At 44.6% G+C, this 17,436-nt stretch overlaps 1 protein-coding gene across 4 annotated transcripts in view; it reads left to right on the forward strand.

Moving 5' to 3' along the window:
* The window catches only part of RIMS1 (regulating synaptic membrane exocytosis 1), a 432,846-nt gene that overhangs the window by 306,286 nt on the left and 109,124 nt on the right, over positions 1-17,436 (forward strand). For 2 of the 4 annotated variants that reach the window (XM_054998089.1, XM_054998175.1), the window contains 3 exons: positions 730-807; positions 9,205-9,276; positions 17,139-17,251. In XM_054998089.1, coding sequence (XP_054854064.1) covers positions 730-807; positions 9,205-9,276; positions 17,139-17,251 — 263 coding nt within the window. Of the gene's footprint in view, positions 1-729; positions 808-9,204; positions 9,277-15,502; positions 15,686-17,138; positions 17,252-17,436 lie in introns of all 4 variants that reach the window. The other 2 variants (XM_054998012.1, XM_054998257.1) reach the window with 2 other exon arrangements.

The following is a 17,436-nucleotide window of genomic DNA, read 5'->3' on the forward strand; positions in this document are numbered from 1 at the left end:
GAGAGCCATTTCACATAACACATCATAGTGGATTTTCTATTTCCACTATGGGTCAACCATCTATTTTCTTTAACATATGAAGATAGTTACATGTCTGAAAGCACATAGCAGACACACACATCAAGGAACCTTTGCCAGTTACAGCAGTCAATGTTATATTTTTAGGCATGCAGTTGATACATGGTGGAAACATGGCAACCTGTTTTATTCTCTTAATTTGTGAAGTACTGGAAGAGATGGGGGTGGGGGAATCAGGAACCAAACTCTTATGATCCATTTGTAAATTCACCTGAAATATAACATATGAAATATGCTACATATGAAGTCAATATATAATATCATAAAGTAACTTTCACAAATATTTATTTATAGAAACCCAATTTTGCCAAACACTACACCTGCAAAATCCCATTCATTTCAAAAACAGAATAGTAACTCTGAGACTGTGTAACTAATTACAGTGAAATATGTATCACTATTTCTGTCATAAGCTTTATGAATTGTTCCATTTTTATAACAGATTTTTTGAGGGAAAATCTCTTTCTGAAACATTGAGAAGGACAGAAAAACATGTTGTTTGGATGTGCTTTAGCACCGGACTGTTCTTGGTTCATGTAGATAACTTGATTGCATGTATCCATCTTCATTGCATGTGACCATCTCTCTGTTTCTATTTGTTTCTATCCATTCTGTTCAAATTTCACTTCCATGTTTCCAAAACCTGTGAAGAACAACAGCGATGGAGTCTTGCATTCCAAAACAAGACTGTTTAAACCACCTAAGTGCTAATCCGGAAACAACACAGAGGTATCCTTACTAAATTGTCTCCAAGTACCCTGTGCATAAAATATTGAGTAATGTTTATAAACCATTATTTCCTAGCTGTGTACGCTGCCATGTGTCTTACTTAGCATGATTTTCCATTTCCTTTAAATATGTTAAGTGCATTTTAGAAAATACTCTAAATTCTGTGAATTCAGAAAAACTACATGTTTTTTAACTGGAACTTTATTTCTGGAAAGGACCAAGAACTTTTTGGCATCTGTAGTTGAATTCATGGGTTAATTTGAGTTCATAGACTAGCTGCATTCATACTTTTACCCAGGACATATATATGTAATCAGGCTGCTATCCTAGAACATATATTGAAATATAGCAGGTTATAAAGTAACTGTCCAAAAAGCAATCTGAAATTTCTGTTGGGAAATGGGGAAATTCATAAGGGGGTAATGTAAGTTTTAGCAATGTTATCACATAAACTGTATATTTGACACAGATTGTCTTCCTAAATTTCCCAGTAAAAATGTTAGAAAAGGAAACTATCTATAGGATTTCCTGAAATGCAGTAATTGAATGCATAGCATCTGTTGAAGGCTCAGCAAACAAAGGATCGTCTTCGTCCTTCTGTGCAGCCCCACATTGGGACTGCGCAGGCGCAGGCCAGCCGCGGAAAAGATTTTTCTAGCTCTAAGAGATGTGAGGGGGACGTTCGGATCCACCGCGCATGCGCGCCGGTGTTCCCGCCAATTTTGAATGCATATATATCCGAACGTCCCCGGCATTCCCTCAGTTCCTTTTTCGCCGCCGTCGAAAAGGTTCTTATTGTCTAGCGTTCGTTTCCAGCGTCTCTTCGGAGTTTTGGATCGTTTCTTCTGCTGGTCGGTATTTTCCCCTTGTCATCTGTCGGGAGATACCGTTCATTATGTCGCAGACATCTTTGTTTAAAAAGTGTCATAAATGCGGCACTAAGATGACCCATTCGGACGGCCATGAGCTCTGCCTCATCTGCCTGGGCGAGGGGCATGTTGTCGAGCGCTGCTCCATTTGTATGTCCTTCACTCCGAAGGCAAGGAGTGATCGGAAGGCCAGGCTCCGTGCCTTCTTGTGGGATGCCAACCTTCTCCCCCCCAAGCCATCGGGCTCTTCGGGAGATAGGCCGCGCTCCGCCGCTCCGTCACCGGCGCCGTCTCGTAAGTCGCCAGAGCCGCTCCCCTCGGAACCGACGGGGCAACCCGTTCCGGAGGCCCGACCTGATTCCGGTTCCGGGGATCGTCCTTCGAGCCGGAAGGCCAAGAAGCGTTCCGCGCCCAAGCCGAAGTCCTCCTCCAAGCCTTCGGTTCCGGAGGCTGTTTCGGAGCCCCCGTCCAAGAAGGCCAAGGCGAAGTCGAGGGCCAAGGGCCGTGCATTGTCCCCAGCTCCGACTGTGCTGCCTGGTTCTCCGGCCGAACCAGTCCTGATACCCGACGATGTGGTGAGTCTCCACACCCCGTCGCCTCCTTGCACGCCTCCTCCGTCGGTTCCCGAGGAATTTATGCCGTTTCCGCCTTTCCCGGAACCGTTCCAATCTTTTGAGCGCTCCCTGCCGTCCGCCCCGGCGCCTTCAGAGGCCTCCGTTCCACTGCCGTCTACCTCGTCGGTTCCGATGCCTCTTCGCTGGCCTGCCCCGGTGCCTGCTCCTCTGCCCCCTTGCCAGCCGGTCGCGGGGGTTGGGAACATGACCTCCTGGCAGGATTTTGTGGCGTGGTTCCAGCAGTCGCTGCCCTTCCTGCAACATCCGTCGGTTCCGATGGTCTCCGTTCCGGCTCAGCCAGTCGGGCTCCCAGCACCCGCTCCTCCACCTCCGGGCTTGCCTCTGCGACCGCCGGTTCCTGCAACTTATCCGTCGGCCCCGACCGCTCACCGGTCTTCGGTTCCGACGCAAACCTCGCCGGAGTTTTCGGATTCCGAGGATGATGAAGGTCTGGCGTCACCGTCGGAGTGCTCTTCAGACGCGGCCTCGGATCCTTCCCCGGATGATACCGTGGGTGGGCCCCGCTCATCGTCCCCGAATGACGATTACAGGCTATTCTCCGAACAAATGGTGCGGATGGCCGCCGCGCTGGAGATAGACGTCTCCTCCACGACCTCCAAGCCCAAGAGTAAGCTGCTGGAGGCGCTGTATTCCGGGTCCCCCGCGTCGGTGGCGTTTCCCCCTGTGGAGGATTTTGTTGATAACGCTCTCGCGCTCTGGCAGACGCCGGCGTCCCTGTCCGCGACGGCAAAGAAGGTGGAACGGTACTACCGTTTAAAGCAAGATGATTGCCCGTACCTCTTCAATCACCCGAAACCCTCGTCGATCGTGGCTGAGGAGGGTCAGGCTCGGTTCCGTTCCGGTTCCTCGTCGGCCCCGGCGGACCGAGAAGGCAGAAAGCTGGATGGCGTGGGCAGGAAACTCTACTCATCCGCGTCTCTGGGATTCCGTATTGCCAACTTCCAGGCCATAATGGGATCCTATAATCTATTCCTGTGGAAGAGGCTGTCCTCTTACCTCTCCGACCTCCCGGAGGATCGCCGCCACCTGGTTAAGGCCCTCCAAGCCGAGGCCGTGAAGCTGTCAAAACAGCAAATGACAGCTGGCAAGGACGCCGCCGACTCTGCAGCGCGAGCGATGGCAACTTCGGTGGTCCTGCGTCGGCACGCCTGGCTCCGGTCCACGGCCCTGCCTCCAGAGAAGAAGGCGAAGGTGGAGGACTTCCCATTCGAGGGGCCCCAGCTCTTCTCGGAGAAGACGGATGAGTCCCTCTCCCTGATGAAGAAGAATCAGCAGACGGCCAAGTCCCTCGGGGTCGCCCCCTCAGCCCAGTCGTCGGGTCCGAGGTATCGCTATGGTCGGTTCCGATCCTACCAGACCCCTTACCAGCCTTACCAGCAGCGTCAAGGGCGCTTCTTCTCGGGCCAGTCCTACGGTCACCGGTCCTACTCTGCCCAGCAGCGTCACCCTTCCAGGCGCTCCGGCCGGTCCAAGGGCAGGCAACAGCCCTCTTCACCCAAGCCTTTGACCTCGGCGCAGAAGCCCTCGGTCTTCTGACTGCGCCTGAACGCTCCCCCGTTGGCCTCCGAGGGTGCTTCCTCTGCTGCCCAGTTTCTGGACAGGCTTCGACCTTTTTTGCCCTGTTGGCAACGTGTTACTTCTGACGCTTGGGTCCTGTCCATTGTGGCCCATGGTTACAAGTTGATGTTTACGGATGCACCCCCTCTCTCTCTCCCTCCCCGTTGTTCTCCATGTTGTGATGTTGTGTTACACAATAATGTTATGGAGTTGGTTACCAAAGGTGCTGTCCGGGTGGTCAATGTCTCTACTTCCCCATGGGGATTTTATTCCAGATACTTCCTTGTGGATAAGAAGGGTGGAGGTTCCCGGCCTATCTTAGACCTTCGAGGCCTCAATGGTTATTTGAAGGCTGAGAAGTTTCGCATGCTGACCCTGGCGCGAGTCATGGAACTCCTGGAGGTGGGCGTCTGGCTGGCCATTCTAGACCTGAAGGATGCCTACTTCCACATTTCTATATTTGAGGGCCACAGGAAATACCTGCGGTTTGTGTATGGGAATTCTGTGTATGAATATACAGTGTTGCCCTTCGGGCTAGCCTCTGCACCCAGAGTGTTCACAAAGTGCATGGCCACCGTAGTGGCATACCTGCGGTCCCAGGGTTGCTTTATCTACCCGTACCTGGATGACTGGCTCCTGGTGGGACCCTCGCCTGACTCTCTCCAGGCCCATATTGCCCTCACTTTGTCCGTGCTGGCTAGGCTGGGCTTGGTGGTTAATGGGGATAAGTCTATCCTGACCCCGGGCATGGCCATTAGGTTTATCGGGGTCCATTTCAATTCCCTGCTGGGTAGAGCCTACCTGCCCCCAGACCGGTTGGCCAGGCTTTCCGCTTTGGCCCGGCATTTTATGCATTGCCGGTATCAGACTGCCCTTTTGGTTCAGACTCTGTTGGGCCTTATGGCCTCCACCACAGGGGTGGTTTTCTTTGCGCGCCTGCGTATGAGGCCTCTGCAAAACTGGTTTGTCCGGAGGTACAACCCCCTCACCATGGGTCAGCACCAGAGGTTTTCCATCCCCAGGGTGGTGCTGCGCTCTCTGGCCTGGTGGACTGTCCCTGGGAACCTGTCTGAAGGTTGTCCTTTCGGCCCCTTCCTAGCTGAGGTCACGGTTTATACCGATGCCTCCAACTTGGGATGGGGAGGGCGCTGTGGACAGCTTTCGGCTCAGGGCATCTGGTCCCCATCTGAGGCATCCATGCATATCAACCTTCTTGAGCTTAGGGCGATCCGTTACTCCCTCGCTTCTTTTGCAGATGCCATTCGGAACAGGAGGGTTCAGGTCCTGTCGGACAATACCACGGCCTGCTACTACCTCAACAAGCAGGGAGGGACGGTCTCGCTCAAGCTCTGCAAGGAGGCAACGACTCTATGGAATTGGGCCATGGTCAACAACGTCCTTCCCAGAGCCGTGCACATTGCCGGGGATCTCAACACCTCGGCGGATGCGCTGAGCAGGGTGTTTTTGCCTCAGCACGAGTGGTCCCTAAACAGGGTTTACCTCGACCAGGTTTTCCGCACATGGGGCACGCCGTTGGTCGACCTTTTCGCCACTGCCCGCAACAAACAGGCCCCGCTGTTCTGCTCCCGGGCCGGCATTGGCCGCCACTCCCTAGGGGATGCCTTCCAAATACCTTGGTCCCCAGGGCTCTTTTATGCCTTCCCGCCCTTCCCGCTCCTGTACAAGGTTCTTTCCAGGGTCAGGGCCTTCCGAACCCACTGTATCCTCGTTGCCCCTCGGTGGCCTCGCCAGGATTGGTTCCCCCTTTTACTTTCCCTGTCCCAGGGGCGATGCCTCCCCCTGCCTCACGCCCCGGACCTCTTAACCAGGGACGGGGTGTGGCATCACGATGTGGCTGTACTGAATCTGACTGCCTGGCTTCTGGGCACCCGGGAGTGAGCCTCTCTTCTGGAGTGCTTGGGGTGATCTTGAATGCCCGGAAACCGTCCACCAGGTTGTCCTATCAGAGGAAGTGGTCACGTTTTTCCCGGTGGTTGGCCCTGAAGGGGGTTTCTCCCTTTAGTTGCCCGCTTCCTGTCATCCTGGACTACCTCCTGGAACTCTGCTCCCAGGGCCTTGCGTTTTCCAGTGTTAAGGTCCACATGGCTGCAATCTCTGCCTTCCATGAGCAGATTGATGGGAAGACAGTTTTTACTCACTGGCTTTCCAAGCAGTTCCTGAAGGGCCTGTTCAAGACCTTCCCTCCTAGGGCCCATCCCATTCCGCAATGGAGTCTCTCCCTGGTTCTCTCCCGGCTGATGCTCCAGCCCTTTGAGCCTCTATCTTCTTGTCCCCTACCTTTGCTCACTCAGAAGGTGGCTTTCCTGGTAGCAATCACGTCCTCTAGGCGTGTTGGGGAGCTGTCTGCCCTGCGGTGTGACCCTCCCTTCCTGCAGTTTTTCCCTGGTACTGTCATGCTCCACACTAGCATGGAGTTTCTGCCCAAGGTAGTCTCAAGGTTTCACCTACAGCAAAAGGTGTTCCTCCCTTCCTTTTTTCCAACACCTTCATCCCCAGGGGAACGAGCACTACACACATTGGATGTAAAGCGTGCTTTATTGTTTTATTTGCACCGCACCAAATGTTTCAGGAAGTCTCCTGCCCTGTTTGTGTGTTACTCTGGCCCTCGCAAGGGCTCACCTGCTTCTGCCCAGTCCATCTCTCGCTGGATTGTGTCTACGATTAAACTTTGCTATCAGCATGCTGGAGTCCAGTGTCCCTTGTTGGTTACCGCTCATTCCACTCGAGCGCAAGCTGCTTCTGCTGCCTTCCTGCGAGGAGTGCCGCTCCAGGACATCTGCCAAGCTGCGACATGGTCCTCTGCAGACACTTTCATCAAGCACTATTCTGTGGATGTGCATGCACGACGTGACTCGGCTGTGGGCACAGCTGTCCTGCAGTCCTTGTTCAAGTAGACACTCACACCCGCCCCCATTGGTGAGATGCTAGTTACTCTCCCAATGTGGGGCTGCACAGAAGGACGAAGACGATAAACAGGGTTTCTCACCTGTAACTGTTGATCGTCGAGTCTCTTCTGTGCAGACACACATTCCCTCCCGCCTGCCCCGCTGTGAGTGCTTGGTTTCTTCCATTGTTTCTCCGGCGGCTCAGGTGAACTGAGGGAATGCCGGGGACGTTCGGATATATATGCATTCAAAATTGGCGGGAACACCGGCGCGCATGCGCGGTGGATCCGAACGTCCCCCTCACATCTCTTAGAGCTAGAAAAATCTTTTCCGCGGCTGGCCTGCGCCTGCGCAGTCCCAATGTGTGTCTGCACAGAAGAGACTCGACGATCAACAGTTACAGGTGAGAAACCCTGTTTTTCCAAGGTATCTTTTCAAACCCAAAGGAGCTAGGACGAGGTAAAACAAAGAGAGCAGAGCTGGAGGGCCAGGAAGCAGCAATCGCTAGTCACATCTGTTTTTGTAACCCAGAGTACTGGTCCATCAGGCAACATCCTACCCAAGAGTGTAGTCACTCAGTGTTTGAGCTCCAGAGAATGAAAGATCAGTAATTATAGTAGACATGATGATGCCTACAGCACAGAAGACCAGATAAAAAGACCTTGATCTTTATAAGCCTCTGACATGCAACACTGTGTTGGGGCTATTTGGGAGGATAAATAATTGAAGTCAGTATCATTCATATAATGATCAATTAACATACTTGTGATGTCATCCTAATAGGGATACCAGTGCTTTGGTGGTGGGCAAGAGATAGGTGTGACTTGGCACTATGTGTCAATATCATGTCTGGGCGAAAACCCATACATGTGGTCAGTACATCAGTCAACGCATAGTGCCACTTTGTTTCCATCCCTCATTGTTCTTCCATGAGCCCCAGAGGTGAGGGCAGGTGGGGGGACCCAGAAGCTGGAGGATGCCCACACAAAACGGGCAGTAGGCATCCCTATCCGAAGCAGAGTTACACTCTTCTAAGTCTACTGAAGTCAATTTTTTGGCTCAGAAAGGATAGCAAGCTTTCAAACCCTACATGGCATTCTTCATGAGCGGTTGTGTTCTTGCTCGAGAATAAAGAAAGAGAGGTGCATGTTACCTGCTTTCCCATCATTCATTGTCAGCCGCAGAACATCCAGATCTTTAGCCATAAGGATGGGCCTATGAGAAAGGAATTTCAATATTATTTTTGGATACTAGTGTCTGTTATAGAACCTGTGATATTTGAAAAAAGCAGCACTTAAAATAATCCATAATATTTACACGCAAATTCTTCTGATCAACGTGGTCAGAAGAATGGTTCTGAAATAATTTCATGGACTACAGGAATGTTAACAACTAATTAAGCAAGATCTCAATCAGATTATAATAAACAATTCAAAAATTTGATTATCATCAAGCTTGCTTTCAGTTGTCTTTGTGCCATATGCATACTAAGGATGCATGGCATAAAATTGGCCTCGTATTGTGAATGCAACCTTCTTCATGCCACTCCAAAACTTTCCACAAAAAAAACCCACTAAGGTTTTTTTTCCAAAATCATCAAATTCTTTCAGAGTGCATCTTGTGTTGTCTATGCAAATAAACATTCATTTCAATCTCACATCAGAGCAATACCAAGAAGTCTCTGGAAAAATCATAATAAATATTATTGTGTTAAAATATGGTGCCAAATACCAACTAAACCTAAAAGGCATCTCAGATAATAAAAACAGTAAAGAAGTATCCAAATCTACCATGAGTCTGACAGCTACAGTTAATTTGAGTATATTCTAGGGTAGATAATTCTGGAATGTATTAGTCCAAGTACGTGTAGTATTGTATTTGACCAAAATGTTGAAAAGTCCTTCTTCAATCCTTCTTATTCCTTACAGTGGTTGAGATATCATGAAAGTCTAATCAAGAAGTATTTAAGTGATAGTTGATGATTTGAAAACCAGAGAACATTTTAAAATTCTTAGTATTCTTTACATTCTCAAATAAGTTAAAATGTTATTTAATTTGACTGGTGAGCATAATGCAGTCCTTCAGATTTTAACCTAAAGGTATATAATTTTTCTTTAAACAAAAATGACAGATAATCTGTTCTGCAGAGACTTTTAGAATTTTTGTGACACTTCCTTACCTATCAGGCATAAGAGGTTCTGAAAATGGTGCAGGAAGCCATGTCAAATCAAGTCAAATATCTTTTTGTTTCCCTCTGTAGTGAGAACTTCAGTGTCATGAATTTAAAAAGAAACTTTTATTCAAAGCCCATATTCATTAACTTCATAAAACTAGTTTTTACACTTCCATCTATAAGCCATTTTATCTTAACTTTGTGCTGTATTTCCTATAATACTTGCTTTCTTTCGTTTTTGGCATCTCATTTCACAGGCAGTCCAGAAAAGTGGAAAGATATAGCACCCAAAAACAGACTAGGAAAGGCTCTGCATCAGAAACAGAAAGGTAGGATTGATTCTATAATACATGACAATGATGTGTCACATTTCAGCTGCCTTATTAGAATGGTGTAGACTAGCCTGTCTGACAAAAACACTCATTAAATTTTATATTACAAAATAACTGAAAACTATTGCCAGTATTGTTCAACACTTGATCTATCTTTGGTGGAGAGAGAAATTCTGAAATACAACTTGCTGGAGGTCTCATCTGTGGCAGTTGCTGTGCAGCCAATGAGGATCTGTACCCACCCGTCTTTAGCTCCAGAAAGATGGGAAGTGGAACATAATAATAGGGACTGCTGTCCTCATTTTCCAGCTTTTTTGTACTAGTATAAAGGTTCTTTCTTCTTTACATGTTGCTTTCATAAGAAAAATGTGAAAAGATAGCATCAAGTTTAAAGCACAACATCAAATTATAACAACGTGTGGGGGGGCATAAGACTTGTAGTAGGATCCCTTCCTTTTTGTCACTTTCACTCCCTCACAGGATTGCCACCCACCTCACAGGATTGCCACCCACCTGCCTGCAGTGCTGCCGCCTCCGTCTACATGAAGTACATAGGGGGACAGGGACAGCACCTCCCCCTCCCCACTGTCTGACATAGTGGTGGTGACTCCTCCCCCCTCTCCCACATGCACTCACCATGCTAGACCAGGCACGGCCCTCTGGCAGCCTCCACTGCAAGTAGGAGCTTGAGGTGATAAACCCTGCCCTTTCTGCATCCTCAGCTTGGGGCCACACCCAGATCCCCTGGGCATGGAGGTGACTGTCTCGTCATGTCCAGCCACTGTAGTAGTTAGAGAGTTGGACTAGGATCTGGGAGGCCAAGGTTCAAATCCCCACTCTGCCATGGAAGCTTGCTGCATCACCTTAGGCAGATCACACCCTTTCAGCCTAACCACCCTCACAGGGTTGTGGTGAGGATAAAATGGAAGAAAAGAGAATGATATAAGCTTCACTGGGTCCCCTCCACAGAGAAAGGTGGAGTATAAATAATATCTATCTATATATCAGTCTATTAAGGTTTGGGATTTTTCTGCAAACGTGGGTGTCTCCCCCCCCCCCCGGTTTGTAGAAAGATCTCTCTTCAGCAGATATGGTCCTGATCTATGGATAAAGCAATCAGCATCTGGAGCCACACTGAGAATTAGATATAACAATATTGTGCAAATTACTTTTTACAACAGGAATTGCTTATGCTCCTTTCATAGCCATATGTTTAATGGAATTGAAAATATATGAGCTATTTATATTACCTGAAATAAAAATTCTAATAGTTTTCCTAAATTATTATTTTAATTATACGTACTCTATATAATCCACCTTGAGTCTCACTGAGAGAGGTGGACTATAAGTAATTTAAATAAATAAATAAGTGCCAACATCCATTTTCTTTATATTTTACAGCTGTGTTGCTGTACGGCTTCTCCTTCCTTGCCGAATAGAAAATTATATACATTACATTATATATATTTGGATTTTATCATCTAGACTGAGAAATCTGTGTGTGCTCTGACTGATGCCCACAAGGGCATTCAGAAGTTGCCGGGACCTCAGTTAATCTCCATTGTGGGAGTTAGTCCATGTTTGAAAAGGAATGTTCCTTAGCATAGATCAGTGCCCAATGTTACAATGCATAAGGGAGCCATTGCAGTTCCAAGTATGCATCAAAGCTTTTTTGTTATGAACATATCACAGTTTTAAATGCTGAAGTGTGGAGTTCATAGCAGTAGGTATGAAACAGAAAAGCTGAGACTGAATCTTTCTGTGTTGTCCAAAAGCTTCTTTATTGTGGTAATAGAAAGACATCCTTCCATTTACAAGGAAGAATTCTAAAAAATAAATTATGTAAATGTGCTGTTATAAGTGTATGAACTTCCTGGAGTGGCCTAACGTTTTCCTAAATGTGAAGTCTGATGGTCAATCCATGGTTTTCTGTTCTTGGCCGAGTATGGTTTCCAATATATATCCTTTGTACAGATGTAAACGGAAGTTATTTCCTTCCTCCTCTATTTCTACACTGATTCATCTGTCTCTGCTTTTCACAAATTACTTTTTTTAACACAACTTTTCTCCCATGGCTTTTCCCCGATAGAACATTTTTTTCTTCCTCTATTTACTGCAATGCTTGACTCAGTTACTCATCTCCTATTTCCAGGTTTCTTTACTTCCATTTCTAATATGTCACCAATACTTTACAAGGTAAAGGTGTGCAAGTTCTAGTTGTGCAACGAACCTCTGCATGCCAGTGCTCTGAGGCAACAGCAAGAGAAAACCTTAGGGTTGCCAACTCTGGCTTCGGAAATTCCTGGAAATTGGGGGATGGAGCTTGCAAAGGATAGAGTTTAGGGAGGCTGAGTTGCTCAGCAGGAATTTGGTTCCATAGAGTTCACCTTCCAAAGCTGCCATTTCCTCCAAGGGAACTGATCTCTATAGTCTGGGGATCAGTTGTAATTTCAGGAGAACTCCAGGTCCCACCTGGTATTTGGCCACCATACCTGCCTTACAGGTCCTGTTCATTGGCTTCCTATTGCAGCTGATTGGCCACTGTGTGAAGAGGTTGCTGGACTAGATGGACCTTTTGTCTGATCTAGCAGGGTACTTCTTCTGCAATTAGCCTAGATGAAGTATGATGGAGTGGCATTAAGGAATGCAAGAAATGCAAGCTCAGGGAATGGTGCAGTGACACAGCCACAGCGAGGTTTATCAGTATAGTCTCAGGTCACTCTGATCAGATGTGGTTGAGTTGAACAGGAGAACATTCTTTTTCCTCCAAGGAAGACAAAAATGCTTAACATCTTTGGAGGGGCTGTTGACAATCATTACTAAAACAAGGAGCTGCTTTGTATACAGTGTGCAGTATATAAAAAATTCAAGATTAAGAAAGACTGAAATGTATACATTACATTGACAAATATGAGCTGTAGCGCTTTTATTAATCATGCTGTATATTGTATTGAATTTCTCATCTGCTGTTTACAGTTTCCCTTCTCCTTCCTCACTTTCTGATTTGTCACTATATTGTATATTTAAACATATTGAACTCCATCAAATATATTGATTATAATTCATTTTTGTAATATCAGTTAATAGACACTATTTCTTATGTTAAAATAACTTATCATTGTAAACATTTTTGATACTAGTATATTGACATTTAGTTCTATAAGAAAAAGATGGAACTTACAAGTAGGCTAGTCAAGATAGGGATAATCAAGAAAACCCACCCACCCTCTTTTTGCCTCAGGAGTTTCATGAAGATTGAATTGGTAAGGAGACACTTTAGCTGTGTGCAATATTTTTGGCTTTTTGGTGGTCTCTCCGTCTCAGTACCAATTGCTACTGGTAGGGTCGATATAGCCCTATTTCCTGGACTACCCCAGTTGGGGTGCGCATATAAGATGCGCATCTTACATATCTATTTAGGCAGCAGTCCAACATAGAGTAAAGCATGTTTAAATCATTTTATTTTAGAGGGCTGAAGAGCCCTTAACTCTGGTTTGGATTGTGGTCTTTTGACATATTTTAATGTATATAGTTCTAGTGATCAGATATTTGTATAGTAGCAATAAAACTATTTCTTTATCAGAGGCAAAAAACTGATCATGGTTAACATATTTTGTTTTGTTTAAATGTAGCTAAAAATGAAAATTTCGAAACATTAAGATCAACAAAACTCTATTCAATAGTTTGCCATCAGCTTATCTTGAAGGGGTCTATTACTATTTTCTGTCAGAGAGAGGTTTGTTTTTCAAATCCTCTTTTGTGTTAGGAGTTGTTAGTTTTTCACATCATTGTGTTTATACCAGCTAGATAATGACTTTAAAATTGAACCACTAACATGTAAATGTTTGCTTTTTATACAAAATACTTCCAAGGAAAATCATTCAAACCTTCAAACTACTTTAAAATATGTGAAAAGCTTCTGTAGTACCTACCACGTCTCACAGAATAATTGCCTATAGTTTTGTCAAATGATTATGTAGGTTTTACATTTAGCTATGGCTTTACTGAGAATGATGAGCCCCCTACTGGTGGCAAGCTGTTAGCACAGGAAGTATAAACAGATGTAATGAAATTTGTGTAGAATGTGTATGTCCATTGTTTTTACTATAATTTTATTATAAAATTTATCACTATAATTTTATGAAACACTACATTTATGTTCAACAGTGCATTCAAAAATATCAGCACAGTCTCAGTCTATTCACCTACTTACACCTACTTACATTTCCTAGGAGTATTGCAACAACTGTTATATACAATTATATAGCTTTGCTATAATGCAACTGTTTCACAGAGTTGGTTAACAACAGTAAATTTGTAATCCATTAGGCACTGTGTTGCTATACTCTGTCAAGATAAGTATCCTCATCACAGTTGTGATGAGCTCAGCATAACCATTATGTACTGTTCCCCAAGTAATTGGAACAGTAATTCTTGCTCACAGAGTGAGTAGAAGTTGTCTACAACTGGCTGTTGAGTAACCATACTGAGTGTTTTATGTGGCAAATTTTCAGGAAGTGATTGTCCACTTCCACTCTTCTTTGGCCCATGACAACCTCAACCTAAATACGAACTAATTTGTTGAAGCTGAATGTCATTTCACAGGGCATTTTTAACTTTTTAAACGATATGATGGGGAAGTTCCTTTGAGAACTTAAGCATTATACATAACTCAAAGAAAGACATGTTCAGAGCAATCCTAAACAGACTTCATCCTTCTAATTCCATTAACGTCTATGAACTTAGAAGTTTGCCTTGGACAATATAGGCTATGGAAGTCCTACAAACAGCAGTGGTCTTCAGCCTTTCCAAACCCGAGACTCATTGTGCTCCAAACATGAAACGCAAGTTCATATGTCTTCAGAGCCATATGATAGGAAGTAACTTTGCCACCTAAGCAAGAAAGAATATTCTGTCCTTTGGAAATGGGTAGTTGAAACTTTTCATGACATGAAGTTAAAAAACATTACCTGATAATTGCTTGCTTGTCAAATTGGTATGATTAAATGGACTGCTAGAGGGACCCATTTAAAAATTGTCAGCCATAAAAGGAAGAGGGGGATCCAGAGTTTGTTCTCACCAGTGTTAAGGCCAGGGCCATGGGTAGCAAGCCAAGAGAGCTGGGGTTTGGAAACACAAGCCAAGTACCTTTGTGAGAAAGAAGACCAGGTTCAGAGCTATGAAATCCTTCCCACTACTGACTTGACTTTTCCTCACCATCCTTTTCCCTTTCACAATGTACCTGCAAAGAAACAGGAAGCGTGATAGTCCTGTGCACTAGCAGCGGGTCTTTCCCGAAGGCAACCAAATAGAGATGGACATGAACCAGAAAAAAAATGAACCACGAGGTTCATGGTTCATCACGTTTCATGAACCACGTACTTTCACAAACCTGCCCCGGTTCGTTTGGTTCATGAAAACATCACTTCCAGGTCAGCAAATCGTCACTTCTGGGTCAGCAGAAGGTCTACAGAAATCCCAACCTCCGTTGCCTAGGAAACTGATTGATCAGCGCCAGGCTGTCTGCAGTGATGAACTGAAAAACTAACTAAATGAACCAGCTCTGGTGGGCTCTGATGAACCACTAGTTCGCAAACCACGAATCGGCCCCGTTCGTGCTGAATTTTGGTTCATATTTCGGTTTATGCCCATCTCTACAACCAAAATGCACCTCTGTAGGTGCTCAACAGATAAGCCTCCATGCAGATAAATAGCAGATAAGCCTCCGTCCCCCACCTTAGGGTTCTCACTTTAAGACCTCTGAGGAAATGGCCTCAAAATAACAAAGGAAATCTGCATCCTAAAACTATGCTGCAGAAAAACAGATATCAGTGTATTGCAAATGGATGCCTACTATTATTGAACACAGTCTGGAGGGCTTTAGTCCCTTGTGATCAGCTATCTTCACAATATGATTTTTGAGATGTATGACGAGTTTAATACATATTTTAACTGGAAGAAAATCTGTACTCAGCTACTTGCAGTTCTTTTTTGTCATTTTATTAACTTTGTAATTAGAAGCATACTTCTGTGTAGTCAGCAATGAACTTTCTGTGAGATCATTTACTAAGCTATTTATGAAAATAATATTGCTGAATATGAAAATTATTACTATATAAGTTGAAGGCAATGGTGTATGTCTGTGTGAGTGTGTATGTGTGGGCAAAGCCTTTTATACAGCTAATGACTGAACCGATTTTTTTTTTTGGCCCTAATGTTTTAGGGTTCTACTGCCATGTGTTTCTAGAAGGGGACTTCCAACCCCAAGAATCAATGATCAGCCAGTCATTAGGGGAAAACATCACACTCGCTCAAGGTCGAGTGAGCATTCTAGTATCAGACCATTATGTTCTGTACATCACCTAGTTCCTGGAGGGTCGGCGCCACCTTCTCCACTTCTGACAAGGTTGCTATTAAATGTACAGCACAGCATTTTGTTTTCTGCCTCCCAGATGTTAATGTGGTGGTGTACTTTCCAGAGTACATGCAGTGCATTCATTCATTCTGGCACTCCAGTACAATCTGTTTCTCCCCCATGATACCTACACTTCTCTCATATCTTCCACTCAATCTATCACCACTATCTCGATTGTTTAAGTCATACGAAGGAGCTTATCACAGTAGTAAAAATCTGCCCATGTTTTGTCTTCCCATTGTTTTGTTGTGTTTATGCATTCATATGAAAATTTTCAGAATATTTCACTTTAAAAAGATAGACTATGCAACACAAAAGTTTGTTTATACAACAAAGGGTGTGTTCTCACATCACTCATTTTTCACACTAAGCATAGAAAAGTAAATCCCTACAAAATTCTGGATTTCTTATTGTGTGTATCTCATATAAAGAAAGATCAGTGAGTGGTACACTATGAGTGACTTCTAGAAATGTTCCCCACTGGCACCTTATAAGAAGCAAGTGGTAGTTTTCGTTATGGTACACTCTGCTTCTGTGATGTGTTCCTAGTTCACTTTAGTCAGGACTTTTCCAAAGATGCAACCTGTTACTCTTCACAGCATGGGGAAATACAAGATCCACTTAATTCTCCAGTTCCATGATGTCAAAAGAAAACAAACAAAGGAGAATAATGAATATGCACAGAGGAGAGAGAGAACATCCTAGAATCCTATTCACAGAGATTTCACTGCTTGTGATGTGTGAACATACCCTAACTTAAAAATCAGTTTTCCTGTATAATAATAGCACTCACCTCTCTAGTTCTCTCTAGTTCTATAAAATCACCTTAATAGTTAACAATACATGGATAATAAATCTGAAAATATGTCAGCCTCCAATTGAATAGAAGTCTTAAATTCTGTTTCTATGACTTTGTAAGTACTACCAGACTACCAAAACTCATGTACATCTGTAGTCTTGGGTATTCAATTTTCCATTGAAATGCACTAAGCAAAAACATTAACACCAGTATTATGTGGATGTAACATATAGATTGCCTGTTTTGTATATTTTGCTTGGTTGTCTCAAACTACTGTTAACCTTAGTTTTTTGCAAGTCTAAGACATTCAAGGAAAAACATTTATTCCAAATTTAGACTGGTGTTAATTATTTCAGTTAGCACAGTTGAGTGATTGAGTGGCTTCCCGCCCCCCAGCCTAGTAGCTTATCAAAAGAAGCTACTCACAAATGGCTTCTGAGTTGTGCATACTTAAAACGTGCCAAAATTAATGCTTTCTAAACGGATCAGAAATTATGAATGTATGGCCATATGTACAAAGCAAGATGCTTCCTCTTTCTTTTTACACACGTTTTAATAAAAGCACTTCACATTGGTGCTTGTAACTTCTCTTGGGGGACCAGATGTCTATTACATCATTCCATTTAATCTTAATTCTGCCTGCAGAATGCACCAACCAGGAAGTCCCATGCAGTCCTCTTCAGCAGACACGCCCTTCAGCAGTCGTAGGGGGAGGCAGCTTCCACAAGTTCCTGTCAGGAGCGGCAGTATAGAGCAAGGTATCAAATCACAAACTTATAGTTCAAAATCTTGGGTTTGTTTTCTTTCCTCTTCTTCATCTCCGAAAAAAATCTCTGTCTTGTTTAACAGGCTGTTCAGTGCTATAGTTCTATTGACAAAACAGACTGGTTATATAGAAGTGGATTGCAAACTATAATGGTGTGCTATAGATTACTGTATTTTT

The sequence above is a fragment of the Eublepharis macularius genome, chromosome 1 (genome assembly GCF_028583425.1).
Source record: "Eublepharis macularius isolate TG4126 chromosome 1, MPM_Emac_v1.0, whole genome shotgun sequence".
NCBI lineage: Eukaryota > Metazoa > Chordata > Lepidosauria > Squamata > Eublepharidae > Eublepharis > Eublepharis macularius.